Source organism: Heterostelium album (assembly GCF_000004825.1).
Source record: "Heterostelium album PN500 unplaced genomic scaffold PPL_scaffold6, whole genome shotgun sequence".
NCBI lineage: Eukaryota > Evosea > Eumycetozoa > Acytosteliales > Acytosteliaceae > Heterostelium > Heterostelium album.
Window position 1 is genome coordinate 1,030,470 of NW_008805068.1, and position 18,278 is coordinate 1,048,747.

At 29.7% G+C, this 18,278-nt stretch overlaps 7 protein-coding genes across 7 annotated transcripts; 1 reads left to right on the forward strand and 6 right to left on the reverse strand.

The window, feature by feature from the left end:
* Nucleotides 1–39: 39 nt before the first annotated feature.
* On the reverse strand, nt 40–4,885 carry dhkF (histidine kinase; the record flags this gene model as incomplete). Its single annotated transcript, XM_020577838.1, has 8 exons — nt 40–134; nt 211–492; nt 568–1,592; nt 1,661–1,848; nt 1,923–2,425; nt 2,501–2,706; nt 2,792–3,091; nt 3,159–4,885. 8 exons carry the CDS (start codon nt 4,883–4,885, stop codon nt 40–42), a joined length of 4,326 nt encoding a protein of 1,441 aa, XP_020432286.1.
* Nucleotides 4,886–5,820: 935 nt separating this feature from the next.
* On the reverse strand, nt 5,821–8,095 carry PPL_06989 (uncharacterized protein; the record flags this gene model as incomplete). Its single annotated transcript, XM_020577839.1, has 5 exons — nt 5,821–5,859; nt 6,528–6,860; nt 7,045–7,288; nt 7,398–7,967; nt 8,064–8,095. The coding sequence occupies 5 exons, from the start codon at nt 8,093–8,095 to the stop codon at nt 5,821–5,823; spliced, it is 1,218 nt and encodes a 405-aa protein (XP_020432287.1).
* Nucleotides 8,096–10,551: 2,456 nt separating this feature from the next.
* PPL_06990 (uncharacterized protein) lies at nt 10,552–11,137 on the reverse strand (the record flags this gene model as incomplete). Its single annotated transcript, XM_020577840.1, has 3 exons — nt 10,552–10,589; nt 10,657–10,852; nt 10,937–11,137. 3 exons carry the CDS (start codon nt 11,135–11,137, stop codon nt 10,552–10,554), a joined length of 435 nt encoding a protein of 144 aa, XP_020432288.1.
* A 1,139-nt stretch (nt 11,138–12,276) lies between these two features.
* On the forward strand, nt 12,277–12,986 carry PPL_06991 (uncharacterized protein; the record flags this gene model as incomplete). Its single annotated transcript, XM_020577841.1, has 3 exons — nt 12,277–12,414; nt 12,532–12,834; nt 12,978–12,986. 3 exons carry the CDS (start codon nt 12,277–12,279, stop codon nt 12,984–12,986), a joined length of 450 nt encoding a protein of 149 aa, XP_020432289.1.
* Nucleotides 12,987–13,319: 333 nt separating this feature from the next.
* Nucleotides 13,320–14,546, reverse strand: PPL_06992 (NAD-dependent epimerase/dehydratase family protein; the record flags this gene model as incomplete). The annotated part of the gene is made up of 2 exons (XM_020577842.1): nt 13,320–13,666; nt 13,799–14,546. 2 exons carry the CDS (start codon nt 14,544–14,546, stop codon nt 13,320–13,322), a joined length of 1,095 nt encoding a protein of 364 aa, XP_020432290.1.
* Nucleotides 14,547–15,521: 975 nt separating this feature from the next.
* Nucleotides 15,522–15,961, reverse strand: gna1 (glucosamine 6-phosphate N-acetyltransferase; the record flags this gene model as incomplete). The annotated part of the gene is made up of 2 exons (XM_020577843.1): nt 15,522–15,778; nt 15,862–15,961. The coding sequence occupies 2 exons, from the start codon at nt 15,959–15,961 to the stop codon at nt 15,522–15,524; spliced, it is 357 nt and encodes a 118-aa protein (XP_020432291.1).
* Nucleotides 15,962–16,318: 357 nt separating this feature from the next.
* PPL_06994 (UL52/UL70 DNA primase domain-containing protein) lies at nt 16,319–18,264 on the reverse strand (the record flags this gene model as incomplete). The annotated part of the gene is made up of 5 exons (XM_020577844.1): nt 16,319–16,760; nt 16,950–17,066; nt 17,164–17,622; nt 17,708–17,825; nt 18,090–18,264. 5 exons carry the CDS (start codon nt 18,262–18,264, stop codon nt 16,319–16,321), a joined length of 1,311 nt encoding a protein of 436 aa, XP_020432292.1.
* Between the last annotated feature and the right edge of the window lie 14 nt (nt 18,265–18,278).

An 18,278-nucleotide genomic window follows, 5' to 3' on the forward strand; every position in this document is an offset into this window, starting at 1 on the left:
AAAAAAAAGATAAAACACTATCATTATTTTTATTTATAGCTAAATTGAATCACTCATCAATTTCGATCTTTCAGCTTGAATGGTATCTAAGACCTGTTTTAATCTTTTCATTTTTAATGGTTTGACAATGAAATCTACATTTTACATATAATTAGTTAGTATATATATAATAAAGGATCTCGAGGTTGAATATTATATTTAACTATTTACCATCCATTCCCATAGATTTACAAAAATCTTTTGAGCCATCGAGTACAGTAGCAGAGAGTGCAATAATGATGACTTTTGGCTTGTTTGTTATCTGTTCGAAAGATCTTATCATAAGACTCGATTGAGCACCATCACAATTTGGCATTGTCAAATCCATGAATATTAAATCGTATTGTCCTTCTTTGTATTTATTATATCCTTCATTTCCATCTTCTGCAACATCACAATCGTATCCAAGTTTCTTTAGTTGCATAGATATAACTTTTCTATTTACAGCATTATCTATAGATTTGATTATTTAAATTATTAGTAAATTATCAATTACAAATCAAATCCAAAGAGTAATTTACACATTACCTTCTACTAATAATATTTTTAATTCATTATCTTTAAATCTATCAAAGAGTTCCATTGATGATTTTCTACTGCCATTCTCGTATTGCATCAGATTCTGATAGCCAATGTTGTTCTCCCAGTACTGTTGATTCAGTATCTTTGAAAGATTGATGGTGGAGAGTGGCTTGGTGAGTAGGATAAACTTCCTTTCCTTTGGTACCAACTTTGAATTTGCAAAACTAGTGACCAACATCACTTTGATGTTTGTATGTTGGTAGAACTCTGAGGTGTCCTGTGCCAATTTGATGAAACTATTGATATCCTTGTGCTCACGATGCACCAACATAATCATTGTCAAGAACTGATTGGCAAAGAGACACTGTGTCCAATGATTGCTTTGCTTCATATAGAGTGCGTCTTCCAACTGCATCGATTTCACCAATTGCACTTTGATATTGTTGAGTTGTTCGATCTTCTTTATCATTATCTTTCCACCAAACGGATAGTCATCCACCAGAATACAGAGATTCGAAGTTTGATTGCTCTCGACTGGCATGGGTGGAGCCATTGCATTGGCAAGATGCATTTCCGTAACTTCCTTGAAGATTGCTTTGATTGAGAATATCGAACCTTTGCCAGGTTGACTCCAGTCGAGACTGACATCGCCATCCATTAGCTTGGCAAGTGGCGAACAAATCGCCAGTCCCAATCCGGAACCACCATACTTCCTGGTTGTTGAGCTATCCAACTGTGAGAATGGTTCAAAGAGCATATCTCTCTTTTCAGGCTCAATACCAATGCCAGTGTCTTGAATGGATACACATATCTGTACAGTTCCACGCTCTCTAGACACCACAGAGATATGACCAAAAACATGACCCTTATCAGTGAACTTGATAGCGTTATGTCCAATATTCAAAATGATTTGTCTGAGTCTATTTGGATCACCAATCAACTTTGTTGGAACATCTTTCTCAAATAACAAGATTATTTCAATCTTCTTATCCAATGATATCGACAGAGTATTAAATACACCTTCAATACAACTAAATTTCAATGTCAACATTTTAGTAAATATCATGAATTAAATTTACATGTTTCTAAACAAACTTACCCAATAAAATCAAACTCTATCATCTCCAACTCTAATTTAGATGCTTCAATCTTTGAGAAATCCAAAATATCAGAAGTAATCGATAGAAGTAACTCTCCCGATTTGTAAATGGTATCGGCAATTTCATATTGTTCTGGATTTAACTTTGATGTTAACAGCATCTCTGCCATACCAATAACACCATTCATCTAAGTTGTATTATTAATATTAATACCAATTGTTCAGCTTAATTTTAAACAATATGTATGTTGTTGTTACTTACAGGTGTTCTTATTTCATGTGAAATAGTAGCAAGAAATTTAGATTTCATTTGAATCGCTTTCAACGCTCTATCTCTTGCTTCCACCAACTCTTTGTTCTTACAGGATAGTTGGTGATTCACCTCCTCCAGAGAGTGTTGAATCTGCTTACTCTCGGTGATGTCTCTAATCACTACCATAATACCCAATGGCATTCCATTCTGATCGAATATCTCGCGAAGTGAAACCTCCGTAAAGAACTCCTTGTCATCCATTCTGGTGAGAGTGATCTCCTTGACAACGGTATCTTTAGTACCACTCTTTATCAAACTATGCAACGCCTGATAGATCTCTTCCTTTCCCTTCTCAAACATCGATATATTCTTACCGAGACACGTCGAATCGAACCCCATAATCTGGTTGATCGCACCAAACTCTCTTACAATAACACCTTGATTATTTACAAGAAACATACATGATGGGAATTGATTCAATATAATCTCTGACAAAATCAATTCTTCTCTAACTAAAATAATAGTATAATAAAATAATAATGGTTAATTTCAAATTGTTTTGGATGATATATATCAATGATTCATACTTTTTCTTCCTTCTAATTCAGATGCAGCTCTATTGGAGATTACTGCTAGCATCGATGAACTTAGAAGACCAGTATTGATCGGATATTCTCCCATGATAAAGATATGGCCAACTGCACCACCCATGGGGCCAATAAGTGGCACTCCAAGATATGACTTTATATTGTTATCCGTTATGAAATCATCTTTTGGAAATACCTCTGGAAGTCTAAGAACAATCAATTGATAGTTTTAAAGATAATGTTAGTTGTTGGTTAATATTTATTTATTATGTTTGTTTTGTAATAACATACTTTTCATTCCAAACCATTACTTTCTTTTCACTATATAATTTACCACATGGAGTATCGTTCAATAGAATACTTCTGTTCTCCAAGATAGTTGATTTTTCACATAGAACAAGTGTTACTGCATGTGAAGGTGACACTTGTTGACATACACCAGCAAACTTTGCTTTGAAGACATAACATAGCTGTTTAGACATCATCTGAAAGAAATCCTCGGCAGTCGATGTACTGAACTCCACAATCATATACAATAGATTTTCATGAATCTTTCTCTCGACTTCATATAAAGTATGCTTTACAATAAATCTGTTTTGTTTTGTTTTGTTTTTAGTATTGGAACTGAAATTGATTATTTGGATAGTTTTTTACTTACTTTAAAATTAAACTTTTTAATAACCATTCCATTTCCATTTGGGAGATGGGTTCGATTTGAATCTCTCCACAGAGTTGGTGGGAGTATAGAGGAATACGCATCGTTGTGTTGTTTTCAAGGTATGGTGCGGAATCTTGTTTCGATTGAAGCGAACCCGATGGATATCGCTCGCCTGCACATCCATATTCACCGTTTTGAAATTGGAGAATGGTGCTCATCTCGACGTTGCCCGGGTTGATCTCAGAGATGGTGATTCTCTTCTCTGTACCAAGAAACTTGTTGAAACAATTGATTACCGTTGGAAAGAAAGCGTCACGCGATGAAGTTACAATACTCTCGAAACACTCGAGCTCTGAGAAATTGATAGTGACCTGTGAAGAAAGACATGGTGATAACTCGAAATTCAACAGTCTCTTTCTTGTATTTCCACCGCTATTATTATTATTAATCGATGAATCACTACTACTACTACTACTATTATTATTACTATTATTATTTATTGTTATATTATAATTATTATTAATAGTACTACTTGGACTATTATTAATACTATTATTATTATTATTGTTAGGTGGATTATTATTATTTTTATAAATACTATTATTATTATTACTATTACTATTAATATTATTATAATCAGATGTTGACATATTTAAAGGTGACATTGGTTGGAATGAAGATAAATTTATACAAGGTGAAGATTTACTATGTCTATTGGCTAGTGAATTAATACTATTGGTTTTGTTTTGATTTGTTGTTGTTGTGTTTGTGTTTGTGTTTGGACTTAAATAGTTGGTTTTTGGTGTTGTAAATGAAAATGGAATAGTGTTGGTTGTTATTGTGTCTAGTGTTGCGGGTGGTTGTTGTTGTGTTTGTGTTTGTGTTTGAGGTGGTAGTGGTGGTATCGATGTGAGGGGTGGTGAAACTTTTGATAGGTTGATATTGTCGATTCGCAATGGCGAAGGAGTAGTAACACTTCTAGGCATTTCAGATGAATAGGAATCCATTGGTGTAGGCATAGAAGCTGATGATTCTACTACCTCTCTAGTTGGCATTGTAGTTGTTGTTGTAGTTGCTGTTACTGCCTCTGGATTGGTTGATGCAAGTGGCGGAGTTAAGAAAATAGACGATGAATCCATTAGCTCCATTTCGAAATGGTAAGCACTACTACTACTATCACAGTTTATAGATGATGAAGATGTGATTGATATATCCATATTCTCTTCTTCGTCATTATTGTTATTACTGTTATTGTTTTTGTTGTTATTATTATTGATGTCTTCTTCTTTGTCGTCGTCGTTGTTGTTGTCAATGATTACTCCAGGTTCTGATTTATCAATAATGTTGTTGTTAGTGTTATTACTATTGTTGTCTTCGAATATATAGTTGTTGGTATCGACATTGTCATTATCATTGTCATTATCGTTGGCACTGGCACTACTACTGCTACTACTGCTGCTACTACTACTTGTACTATCGGTAATACTATTGATATCTTGAAGGAATATGGTAGTAGTACGATTATTAATATTTGTAGATGTTGTTGTTGCAGATGATGATGCAGCACTATCACCAATTTTGGAATTCAAATCTATAGATTCATCTATGATACTAGTGATTTTAATGCCCGTAAAAATATGGGATGGTGTAGTTGGTGTAGAACTGTTTGAGTTGGGAGTGTATTCCGTGCTTGTCAAAGGTGGAGTCAAACCACCAAATTTATCCATTTTTCAATGAATTTTTGCGATTTTTTAATTTATTTACCAATATTGGGAGTTGTTTTATTATTATTAAAAGACAAGTGTTTTTAGGGTGAAACACCTCTTTTAATTATCATTATTTTCAAACTAGACTTCAATGATAATCTTATTAAAATAGGAATATATAAATATTTTTCCAAAAAATTTTAGTTTTTATATAAATAGGATATTAAATTGGAAATAATTAATTCCAAAAATATAAATAAATATTTACAATAATAAAATGGTATTTTGTTTTTTTTTAAAAGTTTTAAATATTTTTAATTTTAGAAATTAGAAAGTGTGGTTTTAAACAAAAGTTTGAATATATAAATTTAAAGAGAGGTGGTGTGGAACAACACTGTTTTAAAAATAAAATAAAAGGGTATTTTTTACACCAAAATTAACTAATCTTAGATTCAATTGAATTCGAAACTTTTTTTGTTTGTAAGAATTATGTAAAAAGAAAATATATTCTATCTTTACTATAAATATGATTGATTAATAATAATATTGTAATGTATTAAGAATAAATAAATTTGACAATATACAATTTTTAACATTTTTTGAAAAACATAATAAAAAAAATATGAAAAAAATAAAATAAAAAAAAATATGATATATTATTATATATCTGGAATTTGGTTTTCTGTTGAAGTAAGTTTGTACTTTATTAAACACCAACTGAATTGTGCTTGATGAAACTATCAGGGAGTGGTGATGAAGGTTAATTTTGTTTTAAAAAGTGTCGTTTGGAATTCTAAAGTATTAAAAAAGTAGAGAGTACAGAAACTGAATAAAAACATTGAGGATAAGTATCGGTGGATGAATACAAGGTGCGAATAGTTTAAATTAAGTTGATAGTTTCAAGATTGTTTTTCAAAAAAAGAGGATATCAGAATTGAGATTACTTTAGTATCAATTTAAACAATTGGCTGTATGGCCCAGAAGCAAGGTTCTATCTAAAAAAAGAATATCAAAAAAAAAGAATTACAAACATCACTTCTCAATAGTTCAGAAGTTGAAGAACTACCTATTACAATTGGCCATCTTTATGATTGAATTGAAAAATTTGAAAATGAAATGAAAACAACAAAAACAAAACATGAATGTTCATATTTTAATTTACTTTTATGGAAATAATTGTGCACAAAATTAGTCGATTCGAATTTTATCATTATTAAATATGTGTGAAGGGTGGTTGTTGTCTATAGACCTTTATTATTCTGATTTTTTTAAGTTCGTTTATTAAATTGGATAGTCGACCATTATTTATTATTTTATTTTTAATTATTTTGTTGTTTGTTGTTGTTTTGATAATTTCAAGTACCTTTTCCTTCTCCCCTCCTTTTGTTTTTTGTGTGCAATTTTGTTTGTTTGTTTTTGTGAATGAGAATCGAACCAACATAAAAACAAAATCATCAAGAATTGCAATCTAGAAGAGAGAGATTTAGGTATGTTTTGAAATTTTAAATTATATACATGGTGTTGTTGATTTAATCGGTGAATATTTGTTGATGTAATATAATACTTTCTATATATGATGTATTGTGGTGTGAATTTAGAATTACAGAAATCGGTATAAATGTACATATATATATATTTAAGATCAGTTTTATCTTGAACTGACAGAAAACATTTCGATAGAGTCTGTGCCATTTATATGATCGTCACGGTGAAACTCTGAATTTTCATTCTCTTTTGGATCTGACTCTATACTTTTACTCTCAACAACAAAATTAGTTGAAATAGTATCATTTTCAACCAATGCTGCTGAACTACCATCCAAAATAATATTCTTATTTTCATAGCTGTTATTGGATGTTAATTGATTATTAATATTACTGTTACTGTTATTATTACTACTGTTATTTTGATCTTGATTATTTATACTAGTATCAATATCTATATCGTTGTTGATACTTCCATTTTGATTGTTTGGTTGATCTTTATTGTCTTCTGACTATAAATATATTTTTATTTAAATTTGAAAGAAAAGAAAATGAAAGAAAAAAAAAGGTTAATTATCATGTTTTGATTGATATATATATTTTTTGATCAAATAAAATATATAAAGATAAATTCTTAAATAGAAATAGTTGTAATATAGATATAATATAATAAGTAAATAATTATTTATTAATTACATATTCGGGTTTTGGAGGTTCGCTTTGATAGTAGTCAGCGGATTTCTCTTGTTCTTCCTTTGCTTTCTTCTCTGCCTCCTCAGCCTTTCTCTTCTTGCGATCTCTTATCAAGTAGTAGGCACAGATAACGATTAAAACTATTTCCTGGACTGCTGTGGCAAGATATGGGAACCTAGAATTATGTGATCTATTTGTTAGTATAATCTTTTCTTTAAAATCACAACTTTCTTCTTTCTTGTTTCCTCTTGTCAAAAGAAAAAAAAGGAAAGTTAAGTTATCTTTTTTCTATAGTTCATTCAATTTACCATGTAATCCATGATTGAGATAGTGAGAGTTGGAAGTAACAAACTAACAATGCACCTGGTACTTGAATACAGAGAGATACCAAACTGAGGCTACCGATTTCATCGGAGATCCAAGTTGTGTAGATTTGTGGTAACCATTGGAAGAACACTAGAATCGCTGCCATGACACCCATTGCAAATGCATAGCCAGAGAGTTCGTTAGACTTTGAACCGTAGCTGTAACACAGTGCAACACCAATACCAAAGAAGATAACAGTTGCTATGTTTGTACCCCAGAAGAATGGCTGACTGTACCAATCCATACGAATAAAGAATCGCTCGATCTTATTGTTACCCTGTTGCAAGAGGAAAGAGTCTGGTGAGAGTTCACGCTTTCCTTTCTTTGAATCGTGATTCTCATTTTGCAAGAACGGTGTAGACGATCCGCTGCTGCTGGCAGACGACGATCCACTTGTCGAACCGTTTGGCGAGCTATCGCCACTTATATTGACCTGCTGCTTCTCTGGTGCTTCAGCATCGGCCGGTGCATTCAACACTCCCTGAGCCTGCTTACTCTTTGCATCGGCAATAGCAGATAAAGGTGGCAGTTTTGGTCTGAAAATAACATACAAAGCAAAACTATTATAATATAGATTATATAATTAAGTTAATATTGTTATTCTATTTCCAACATCTACCTTTCTAAATAATAGTATCTAATAATCTGATAATTACATTAAACCTGTAGTTACAAAAGGAACAGCCATCTGTACGACTGGCAATAGATTCTCAAAGCAAACCCAGTGGGTCATCCAATCGTGGCAACATTCGAAAACGAACCAATTCAAAAACAAACTGTTCAAAAACGTTCCCATACAATTCGCATAGTTGAACCAACAACTAATTACAGATAGACCTTCGACATTCTTTCTGAAAATCAGCACAAGAATCTGAAACAAGTAGTAAAAAATAAAGAAAATATTTAGTTGATGTCTTTAAAAAAAAAAGATAATTTGAATGTAATTAAGACATTCATACCTGTGGTAAAAAGGAAAGGAAAATACCAATCGATAGCAGGAATCCCAATACAATATCGGATGTTGCAAAATCTGTTGTACAGACAAACTTATTGGCACTACTCATATCTTGCAAGGTAATATGAGCAATTCAGAATATATATATATATAATTACTATTTAAAGTCGAAAGTACTATCTATTAATTTTATTTATTTATTATTTTTACTTAAAAATCCCTATACTTCTTAATCTCTTAAAACATATAAATATTAATTTTATATAACTATTATTATTATTATTATTATTATTATTACAAATCTAAATAAATATCTTTTTTTATTATTACAAAAAAATCTGAATATTTTACAAAACAACAACAATACAATTGAACTATAAATTTAATTAAATTGATATATGATTGATTGATTGATTTGAAACTTGGTTGAAGATATTTGAATTATTTATTATTATTATTATTAGTTATCTTTGTTATTTTAAAAACTAAAAAATATGGTTAATTATTCTTTTTAAAAGAAAAGAATGAAATAACAATAGTTGTTATAAGTAGTTGATTTTATCTTTATAATATTTATATGTATGGTTGAGTTGAATGAGTGAGTGCGACTGCTAAAACAGCTACTACTCAATAAAGAGGTATTTGGCAAAAAAAAAAACTATAAATTTTGTTCAACTCTCATTGATAGAATCTTATAGTACTACCCCCACACTTTTAATATTTTTATCTGACTCTTGTAAGCAACAAGAATAATAATTAGGGGTGATAATGTTGTGTGTGTGTGTGTGTGTGTTTTGTATTTGTGTGTGTGCTCTTTTTGCTATTTTAAAAGTTATGATAGAAAAATAAAGAATGATACTGTTTTACTATTTTTTTATTGCAATAATAGTCAGTTGTTTTTTTTTTGTTTTATTTTTGTTTCCATTTTTTGTGATAATTTTCAAAAAAAAAAACCTTTCGTTTTGAGTGATATGTTATGTGGTATGTGGTGGGGGAAATATCGATGAAATTTAAATTTAATTGGACATATGCAAAAATAAACTGGTTAGATTCATCACTATTAAATCTACTATACCTCAAATCAATTAAATTGAAAAGGATAATATAAATAAAATATTTGTTACTACTTTAAAATAATAATAATAAATAAATAGTTATAGAATTCGAATTATATTATTTAAATTAAATTGGTGAGTTTGAACATTCTAAAAATTTCAAAGTAATATTTCGAAAGGAATGAATGCGATAATAATAATAGTTGAAATAATAATTTTGGTGATAGTCGATCCGAATTTACAAAAAATGTGATAGAAGAATTGAATTAACTGTCAGTTAATGGTGAGCGGGTAAAAAAATCAAATAATATAAAATTTCAGTGTGTTAACTTGGTATCTACACACACATAATTGTAATTGTTCTATCATGACAACGAGTATTGTGTGATTGTAATATAATCAACAAATTATATATATATGAGATTTGATACGATTATATTTATAATTTTATTGTAAATAGATATATTGTTATTAAATACAAGTTCCCATTTCCGGATTCCGAAATGAACAATGAATGGATGGATTATATGAGGAAGATGATATGTTATGTGAGGGTGTAACTGGAATGAGTAAATGAATGAATGAATACTTTAATTTGAATTGAACTGTAATTAATTACCTCTTTTGTTTATTTTTTGAAATCAAACTAATTGATTAGTTATATTTTACAATTAAAATACAACAATAAAGAATAATAATATAATATAGGTAATGAAAAAGAGTAAAATATGATAACATTAAGGGGCCAACTCCTAGATCACCGGTTGTTTAATTTTTTTGTGATTTTTTTTGTTTTTTTTTTTTTGCAATTGCACTCATATTGCCGGCAATATGAGTATATGATCCGAAAGTTGAAGATTTTTTTTTAAAGTTTTTATACTTTTTATCACAAACGGTTTTGGGCTTAACCAAATTTTTCACAAGAAAAATGTATGGTGATTGCGATTAGATCAAAAATAGAAATAAAATTAAAAGACTTATTATTATTATATACAATTATAAAAATTTATTGAAATATATACAGCAAGTAGAAGATAGTTAGTTTGATTTAAGAAGAAACCACTATCTGTCCTTTTGAAGCTTTGACTGTAAGCATTTGTGTTAAAACTTTATAAGTTAGTTTGATTTTTGAGTTCAAAAGACGAAGCCACTATCTGTAAGAGAACCTTTACCTACAAATATAAAAACAACATTAAATATAAGAAATATATAAAAGATATTAATTGATTTTAGTATTACCTGTAAACATTGTGTACAATGGCTTTTCCATCTCCTCTGTCTTCTGACCTTGAGTCTTTAAGTGCTGAACAAATCGTCTTGCTCTCTTGTGATTCTCTTTGACAGTATGAGGAGTATCTACTCTCTCATTGACAACTGGTTCATGAATCTCTGTGGCTACAGTTGTAAATGGAGATGACTTCTTGGGTCTTCCTACCTAAGAAATTGATATTAAATATTAACCACCAGTTAATCATAAATATATAATCTGTATGAGTCAACTATTCCTAAATTTACTTACTCTTCTTTTTTCAGGTTGAATAACAACAGATTCATTTCTAAATACATATTCATCTTCAATGTCTTTCTCTGCTTTATTTGACTTTCTTCTGTAGTTTCTTACGCCGATCAACGAGCTCTGTGAAGGGTTGAACAAATGCGAACGTCCACCACTGCTAAGTATCTGTTGTGGATTTAATTTCGCCAAGAATTTAAAACTCATTTTTATTATTTGTGTATTTGCCAAATGCAAAGTGATATTTAATTATTATTTACTTTTTGAATAATTGTATGTTTAATTTTTTTTATTTTCAACAATTCAATTTGGTTACCTATAGGTACTAGTAATCTTATCTTCCATGCTTGGAAATTGTTTAACAATTACATTGGGAAAAAAAAAATTAAAATTAAAAAAAAATCAATGGTTGAAAATCTCTCATTTCCAAAAATAGACAAAACATATATAAATTTGGTATTTAATTTTGAAATTAAATAAAACAATTGTTTTGTTTTTGGATCAAATATGGTGTGTGTTTTGCTTTGATTTATAGTATTATCTTTGAAAAAAAAAATAAAGCAAAATCAAATATGGTGTGTAAAAAAAATGATTCACCATTATTATTATGTATATAGTATGATTTGATATGATATGATGAATATCTAATATATGTCTAAGAATGTTGCACTGCACCTAACATAACAATATCAATAGTAATACATTACAACCAGCACCACTACCACCACCAAATAATAATAATGCTAAAGAAAATAAAACGTTTTATCTTCTCACCATTATTTGTGTTTAAAAATAAAAAATAAAAAAATTACAAGTATTCATTGGATTTTTCAATGTTCTTTGATTTTTAAGAAGTTCTGTTCATTACACTGTGCGTGATATTATTATTATTGAATATTATATACATTTATTTATTGATTATATAAGTGAATGACTAATATAAGTTTTTTAAACAAAAATAAAAATGGTAATATTGGATGAACAGTTTTATACAAACAAGTCAGGAAAAATGCTAAAGAGAATAATAATATTCAACACTAACTTTTAAAAAACCTGTGAGAATGATATTTTCAAAAAATTTAAATATATTTTTTTTTTTTTTTTTTTGCTGGCTTTGTTTGTCTTAAAAAAAAAAAACAAAATTAATGATTGACATTGTTATTATTATAATCTTTGATATATTATTTAAAATAGTCAAACTAGATTGAAAAAAAGTTATTTACTTTTAAGAAATATATATTTTTAAAAGTAATAACAAAAATAATAACAATATTATTATAATAATAATAAGAATAGTTTAGTTTAGATATATAGTGAGTGGGATTTAGAGACTATAATAAAATACAATGGCATCAACAGCATCAAGTACCGACAAGAAACCAAAGAGAATCGATGGAGACTATCAAGAGCCTGAATATATAAATATCATTGTTAGCGATCCACTTAGAGTAGATGATTATATTACCTATAAAGTGACAACTCAAGTATGTTATTGATTATCGTTGTGGCTATGAATGTCAACCACTGACTTACTTATTCTATCTATCTATCAACCAATCTATAAATCAATCAATCAATCACAATCAAACATAATATTGTAGACTACATTCCCAGAGTATTCAGAGAGAGAATTCAGTGTCAGAAGAAGATACAAAGAGTTTGCAAACTTGAGAGAACACTTGAAACAAAAACTATCAGAGAAACCAAAAGCTATTAAATTTGGAGAATTATACCCACTGCCAGGAAACAATTTATCTTCATTGTTTGGTCAAGGTCGTTTCGAAGCTGATTTTATAGAAGAAAGAAGAAAGGGACTTGAGCAATTCCTAAACTCTGTTGCCAATCACAATTTCTTTAGATTCGTAAACTATCTTCATCGTTTCCTTCAAGACAAAGATGCATCTGTATGTATTCATAATTCATCTATCTATCTATTAATATATATATAGAATTTCATCTATCATATTATATTCTCGAAATGGATATTTTTTATACAATCTTAAATATCTCAGAACATTTTTTTACTAATACTTTTTATTTTTTATAGTTCCTCTAAATATATCAGTGTTTCCAATAGAAAGATTTGATAAATAAATACATACTACATACATACACATCATACATTAATAAATCACCTCAAAAAAGAAAACCAACTAATTTAATTTAACTTTATTGGTCATAATTTTAATGATCAAAAATCAAAAGAAAAAATATAACACAAAAAAGTTTATGTTAGCTTTTTCTTTTTTTTTTTGCCCAAACAACTAAAAAGAAATAAAAAAGAAAGAGTACTATTTTTTTTTTTTTGTTATACAAATAAAAAGTTAATTTTATAAATGTGTTTGTTTTTTTTGTTTTGTTTTGAATTTCTTTTATATGGCTATTTAGTTTACAAAGCTGGGAACAATCTTTGTGAGGTAAAGTACTCGATTTGTTCTCTGACCAAAGCGTCGGTGATCTCTGGATAGTCGTATTTGAATCCGGTGGCTTCGATAGCAGTACCGTCGACACTCAAGTGATTGTTGTAAAGGAGTTCTTGGTCAATGTATGGAGTGAGTGGAGTGTTGAGGATTCCCTTGTCCTTGCAAAGATCTGACCATGGTTTGAGATGCTTGTTATTGGCTTCTTCACAAACACCCTTCAAGTTGAGTTGTGCAAGATTTGAAACGATCGATCCGAGGAAACCGGTCTTGATTTGGAAGATCTTCTCCAAGATCTTGCTAATCATTTCAGCATCTAAATTATAATAATAATAATAATAATAATAATGGTGGTTGAAATTAGAAAAAATGGAAAAATGGAAAACAAAACACATTGAGTTAGCAAAACTAAATGATTATTCTATGTGTTATTATTATTATTACTTACCAGTATCTCCTTTATCTGAAAGATTGAAAAGTGAACCCTTTGGAGCTGTGGTGGCAACGTGCCACAATGCTTTACAGACGTCTCTGACGTGGACGGTGTTGTATCTCAAGTCACCGGTCCACAAGAATTGCATCTTCTCGGCGAGGTGCTTGTAGACGGCACCGGTGATGATTCTTGGTGAGATACCGAGAATGTCACCTGGACCATATACAACGGATGGACGTACGATGACCAAATTCAAGTTGGGAATCTCTCTCAACTTCTTCTCTGCGTTCAATTTGTATTTGGCGATCAAGGTCCATGGGTCGGTCTTTCCGTCCTCTTTCGAGGCCTTCTTCTTGGCTTCGTAGACCTGGGCGGTGGAGACCTCGACGAATTTGTCGACTCCGACCTTGGCGGCCTCGGTGGCACACTTGTCAGAGACCTCAAAGACCTTCTCGTTGTAGACGGCCTCGGTCTGTCCGTACTTGGTCTCACCGGCCAAGTTGAAGACGTAGTTGAACTTACGACCACCGTCCAAAGTGAAGACCTTGGCGATCGAGGCATTCGAGGTGAGGTTACCTTGCATATATTCGACCTTGTTCGATCCAAAGGCTGCTTGGTGAGCGGCATTCAAAAAGGCTGTGGCTGGCAAAACCTTATCTACAACACGGATGTATTCGGCGAGATCCTTCTCCACCAAGAATTGCACCAAATTTCTACCGATGAATCCAACACCACCCAAAATTAATACGTTTGGCTTTGACATTATTTATTTTTATATCTTTAAATTTTATAATACAACAACAACAAGAATACTTGAAAAAAGCTAGCTAAAGAAGGGAATAGAAAAAAACAATAGCAAAAGAAGAAATATTTCTCTTTATATATATATAATAATTGTTTTTTTTTTTTTTTATTAATAAAAATAATAAAATATTGTGATGGGAGTGTGTGTGAAGGGAAGGAGACCTTTTGTTATTGCCCACCAACTTTATCAATAAATAATTAAAAAAAATTAATTTTTTTTTCAAAACATGTTTTGAGTTGATTTTTTGTTAGCAATTTAGTGAAATTTTTTCATTTAATTTTTTTTTATATTTTTTTTGTAGTTGAAGTTGGCAGAGAGGTTTAATCAATCCACTGTGCAAAAAGAAAAAAAAAAAAAATTGGATAAATTTGGGTTTGGTGATTGATATTTTTTTTTCACCTTTTTTTTTATTTTCAAAATTTTTTAAAAGATTATTATGATAAAATGGTATGATTTTGTTGTCTTTAAAGTCTACCATTCACCTCAATTTTATTTCAATCTACCTTCCTAATTTTAGAATATTCATCCATTGGTTGACTTTTTTTTTTTTTTAAAATGATTTATAAATCGATCTAAGATTTAAAGAAAATAGTATAAATATATGTTTTAAAAGAATAACTATCAAAGAATTAGATTAGTCACCCTATTTAGAGATATATTTATTTAGTTTAATAATAGAAAACAAAAAAAAAAAAAAAAAGATTGTTTATAGTTTTGACTTTGGTAAATAGATTGCCATCATAACTTGTTTCTTTTGAAATCCGCATTTTTCATAAAATTGTACATTCTTTTCATCACAATCCAGAATCAATTTGTAACAACCCAGTTTGGTTCCGATATGTTTTAATTGTTCTATAATCCTATTCATTTTTTTAGATTAAAAAAAAAAAGTTAATTTATATTTTCCTAAATAATAATATTATTATTGTTCGTTTAGTACTTTAATCCAAGATTCTTTCCACGATATGTTGAATCTACGACTATATCTTCAATATGACCACATGTTCCACAGTCTCTGAGAAACTTCTTCTCAACTGCGATTGTACCGGTTGCAATAATCTTTTTCTTTATTAAATCTTCAGCGATTACAATGTAGTAAGTTCCATCTTTCTTCATCTCCATAAATCTCTGTTCAAATTGTGTTTTATCAAACTTTGCCACTGTAAGTTGTTGTAATAACTCTGAAAATCCTATTGATTTGTAGTCGTAGTATTCATTTTATTTTTTTTATAGTTAGTTATTTCCTATTCACTATTGATTCATTAATTCATACCAAGATCATAATCATTTATACTTAATGGTCTAAACGCTATTTCATTATTATTATATGTAGCGTTATTAATCACTAATTCAGGTGCAAATAAAAAAGTCATTTTTCTTTTTATCAAAATAAATAAATATATAATAAAACTATAAAAACATACATACAAACATATATATAGATTATATGTGAACTTTGTCCAAAATTTATTTTTATTTTTATTTTTATTTTTGATTATTTACAGTGATGAGAAATTTTTGGTGACTCAAAGCACCACTATCACCACATCAAAACATTTTGAAATTTTCATTATCCTGTGTTAAGTTGATGATGAACTGATCGTTATTATTAGAGACTGTTATTAATTGAATGTGCATATTATTTGCAGTATATTAATATAGTCTTAGTTTTTAATAATATTATTAAAGTAGTTGTAATTAATAAAGATTACAAATATATATGAGTTATTTTAAAGGTATGATGATATGTCGAGTTCTGATGATTTAAAGTGTTTACAATCTACATCAAAGCAGCGTTGTATCAATAGATTTCTTGTGAGATTTGCTTCTAGATAGATATGCTGACTTTTGTGTTCACGTTGAATGTTCTCACAGTACCTGTTTCCTCCGACATAGTAACGAAGCAACACCGTCCCATTGGACAACTCTACTTTTGTGATTGACCTTAGGTATCCTTTATTCTTTCCACCTCTACTATTGATATACTGACGAATGTAATTGTCTAACTTTGGATATCCAGATTGTTGTTTCATATCTATATTCTTTGAGGTGATTGTTGATGATGTTGTCGATTGATTGTTGTTGTCACTAATGATATTTGGATCCAGTTCAACTGATATCGGTTTTGAATATTGATCTATATTGGTGATGAGACTTGCCATGAATACCTCTCTATTGAATTCATCAGGGTTGTCTTGCTCATTGTTGACCAGTGGATACATGTTGTTTTTGGCAAGAACCAACTTTGCTGTCTTTCCGTACTTTGAAGATAGATACAACCTAAACGTTCGATTCTTTGTATACACTCCACAATCGATAACGGGTATCCTCTCTCCTCTATCATTATAAACAAACAGATACTGCAGAATATCCAAATCATCCTTATCAAATTGACTATAGTCTATATCATTTTCTTCATAGTCATCGTCATCCTTATTATTATTATGATTCAGCAACAATGATATTCTTTTTTCAATCCTATAGATAAAATTTCTAGAAGAAAAACAACAACAAAACAAAGTATTAATAAGTTAACTTTCTAAAATATACAATAATAGCAATATATTATAGTTACTTTATAAATCTTCCAACATGTTCATTACTTTTAAAACAATGTTGTTTAAGATGCCATATTAGATGTTTAGAGAATTTGATGGGTGTAGACGAGTCTAGTTCCAGCACATCGGAGTGTTCACTATCGATGTTTAGTTGCTGTTTTAGCTCTAAGATTATGTAATAATAGAGTACCTCCATTACTTTGTCAGATCTGCCATCTAGCTGTGGATTATATTCACGTTGATATTCGATATCGAAATAGAGATGACAAGGCTCATTCTCTTCGATCAACTCGTAGTGATTCTTTGGCTCTGTCAATCTATATTCATTCCAAAACGACTGATAAGACTTTGAAACGATAAACTCACGTGATCCACTCTGAGACACCTCTCTGGAGAAAGTTTTCTTATCCAACTCTTCGAATAGATTATCAAATGTCTCTGTCTCCAATGCATCTTTTTGTTTTGCAAAGGTTTTGCTAATAATAATCGATCAATCAATCGATCAGTAAAGATCTTTATAGCATAACAATATTTTTTATCAAACAACAAACAACAACATACATAATATTATCATTCTCTGGATTATAATCTAATTTATTTCTCTCTTGAATTCTATCATTATTGGCTTTCTTTATACTGGCAAGATATTCTTCCCAATCACTCGGTATCTTGCCTTGTTCTTTTTTTTTCATAACAAGATGTAATTATTAAAGTTGTTTTTTTTTGGTTGTGCACAACAATCAAGGCTTTTTGGTAAAAAAGGAAAAAAAGTTAATTTGTTTTTCTTTGTTTTTTTTATATTATAAATATAGAATACATTGTTTTGTTTATTTATTTTCAATTAAATTTAAATTTTGAAATAATTAAAATAGTTTGGTTATGGAGTTGAATCTAAAAGTATTGGGTGTTGGTGGCAATTATGGAAGTATTGTCTCTACCATGCTCTGTAAATCTTCGTGTTGTTGTTTGATGACCGATTCATCACAAACATTATTACTTAAGAATTCCTCTAACTCTTGAATTGCATTTTTGATTGTTTGAACAGCTTCTTTGTCTGCATCCGATGTGTTGGATATCTTTGTGTTAACTTCACCAATATATTTTTTTAAAGAATCCATACTATATTTTTATT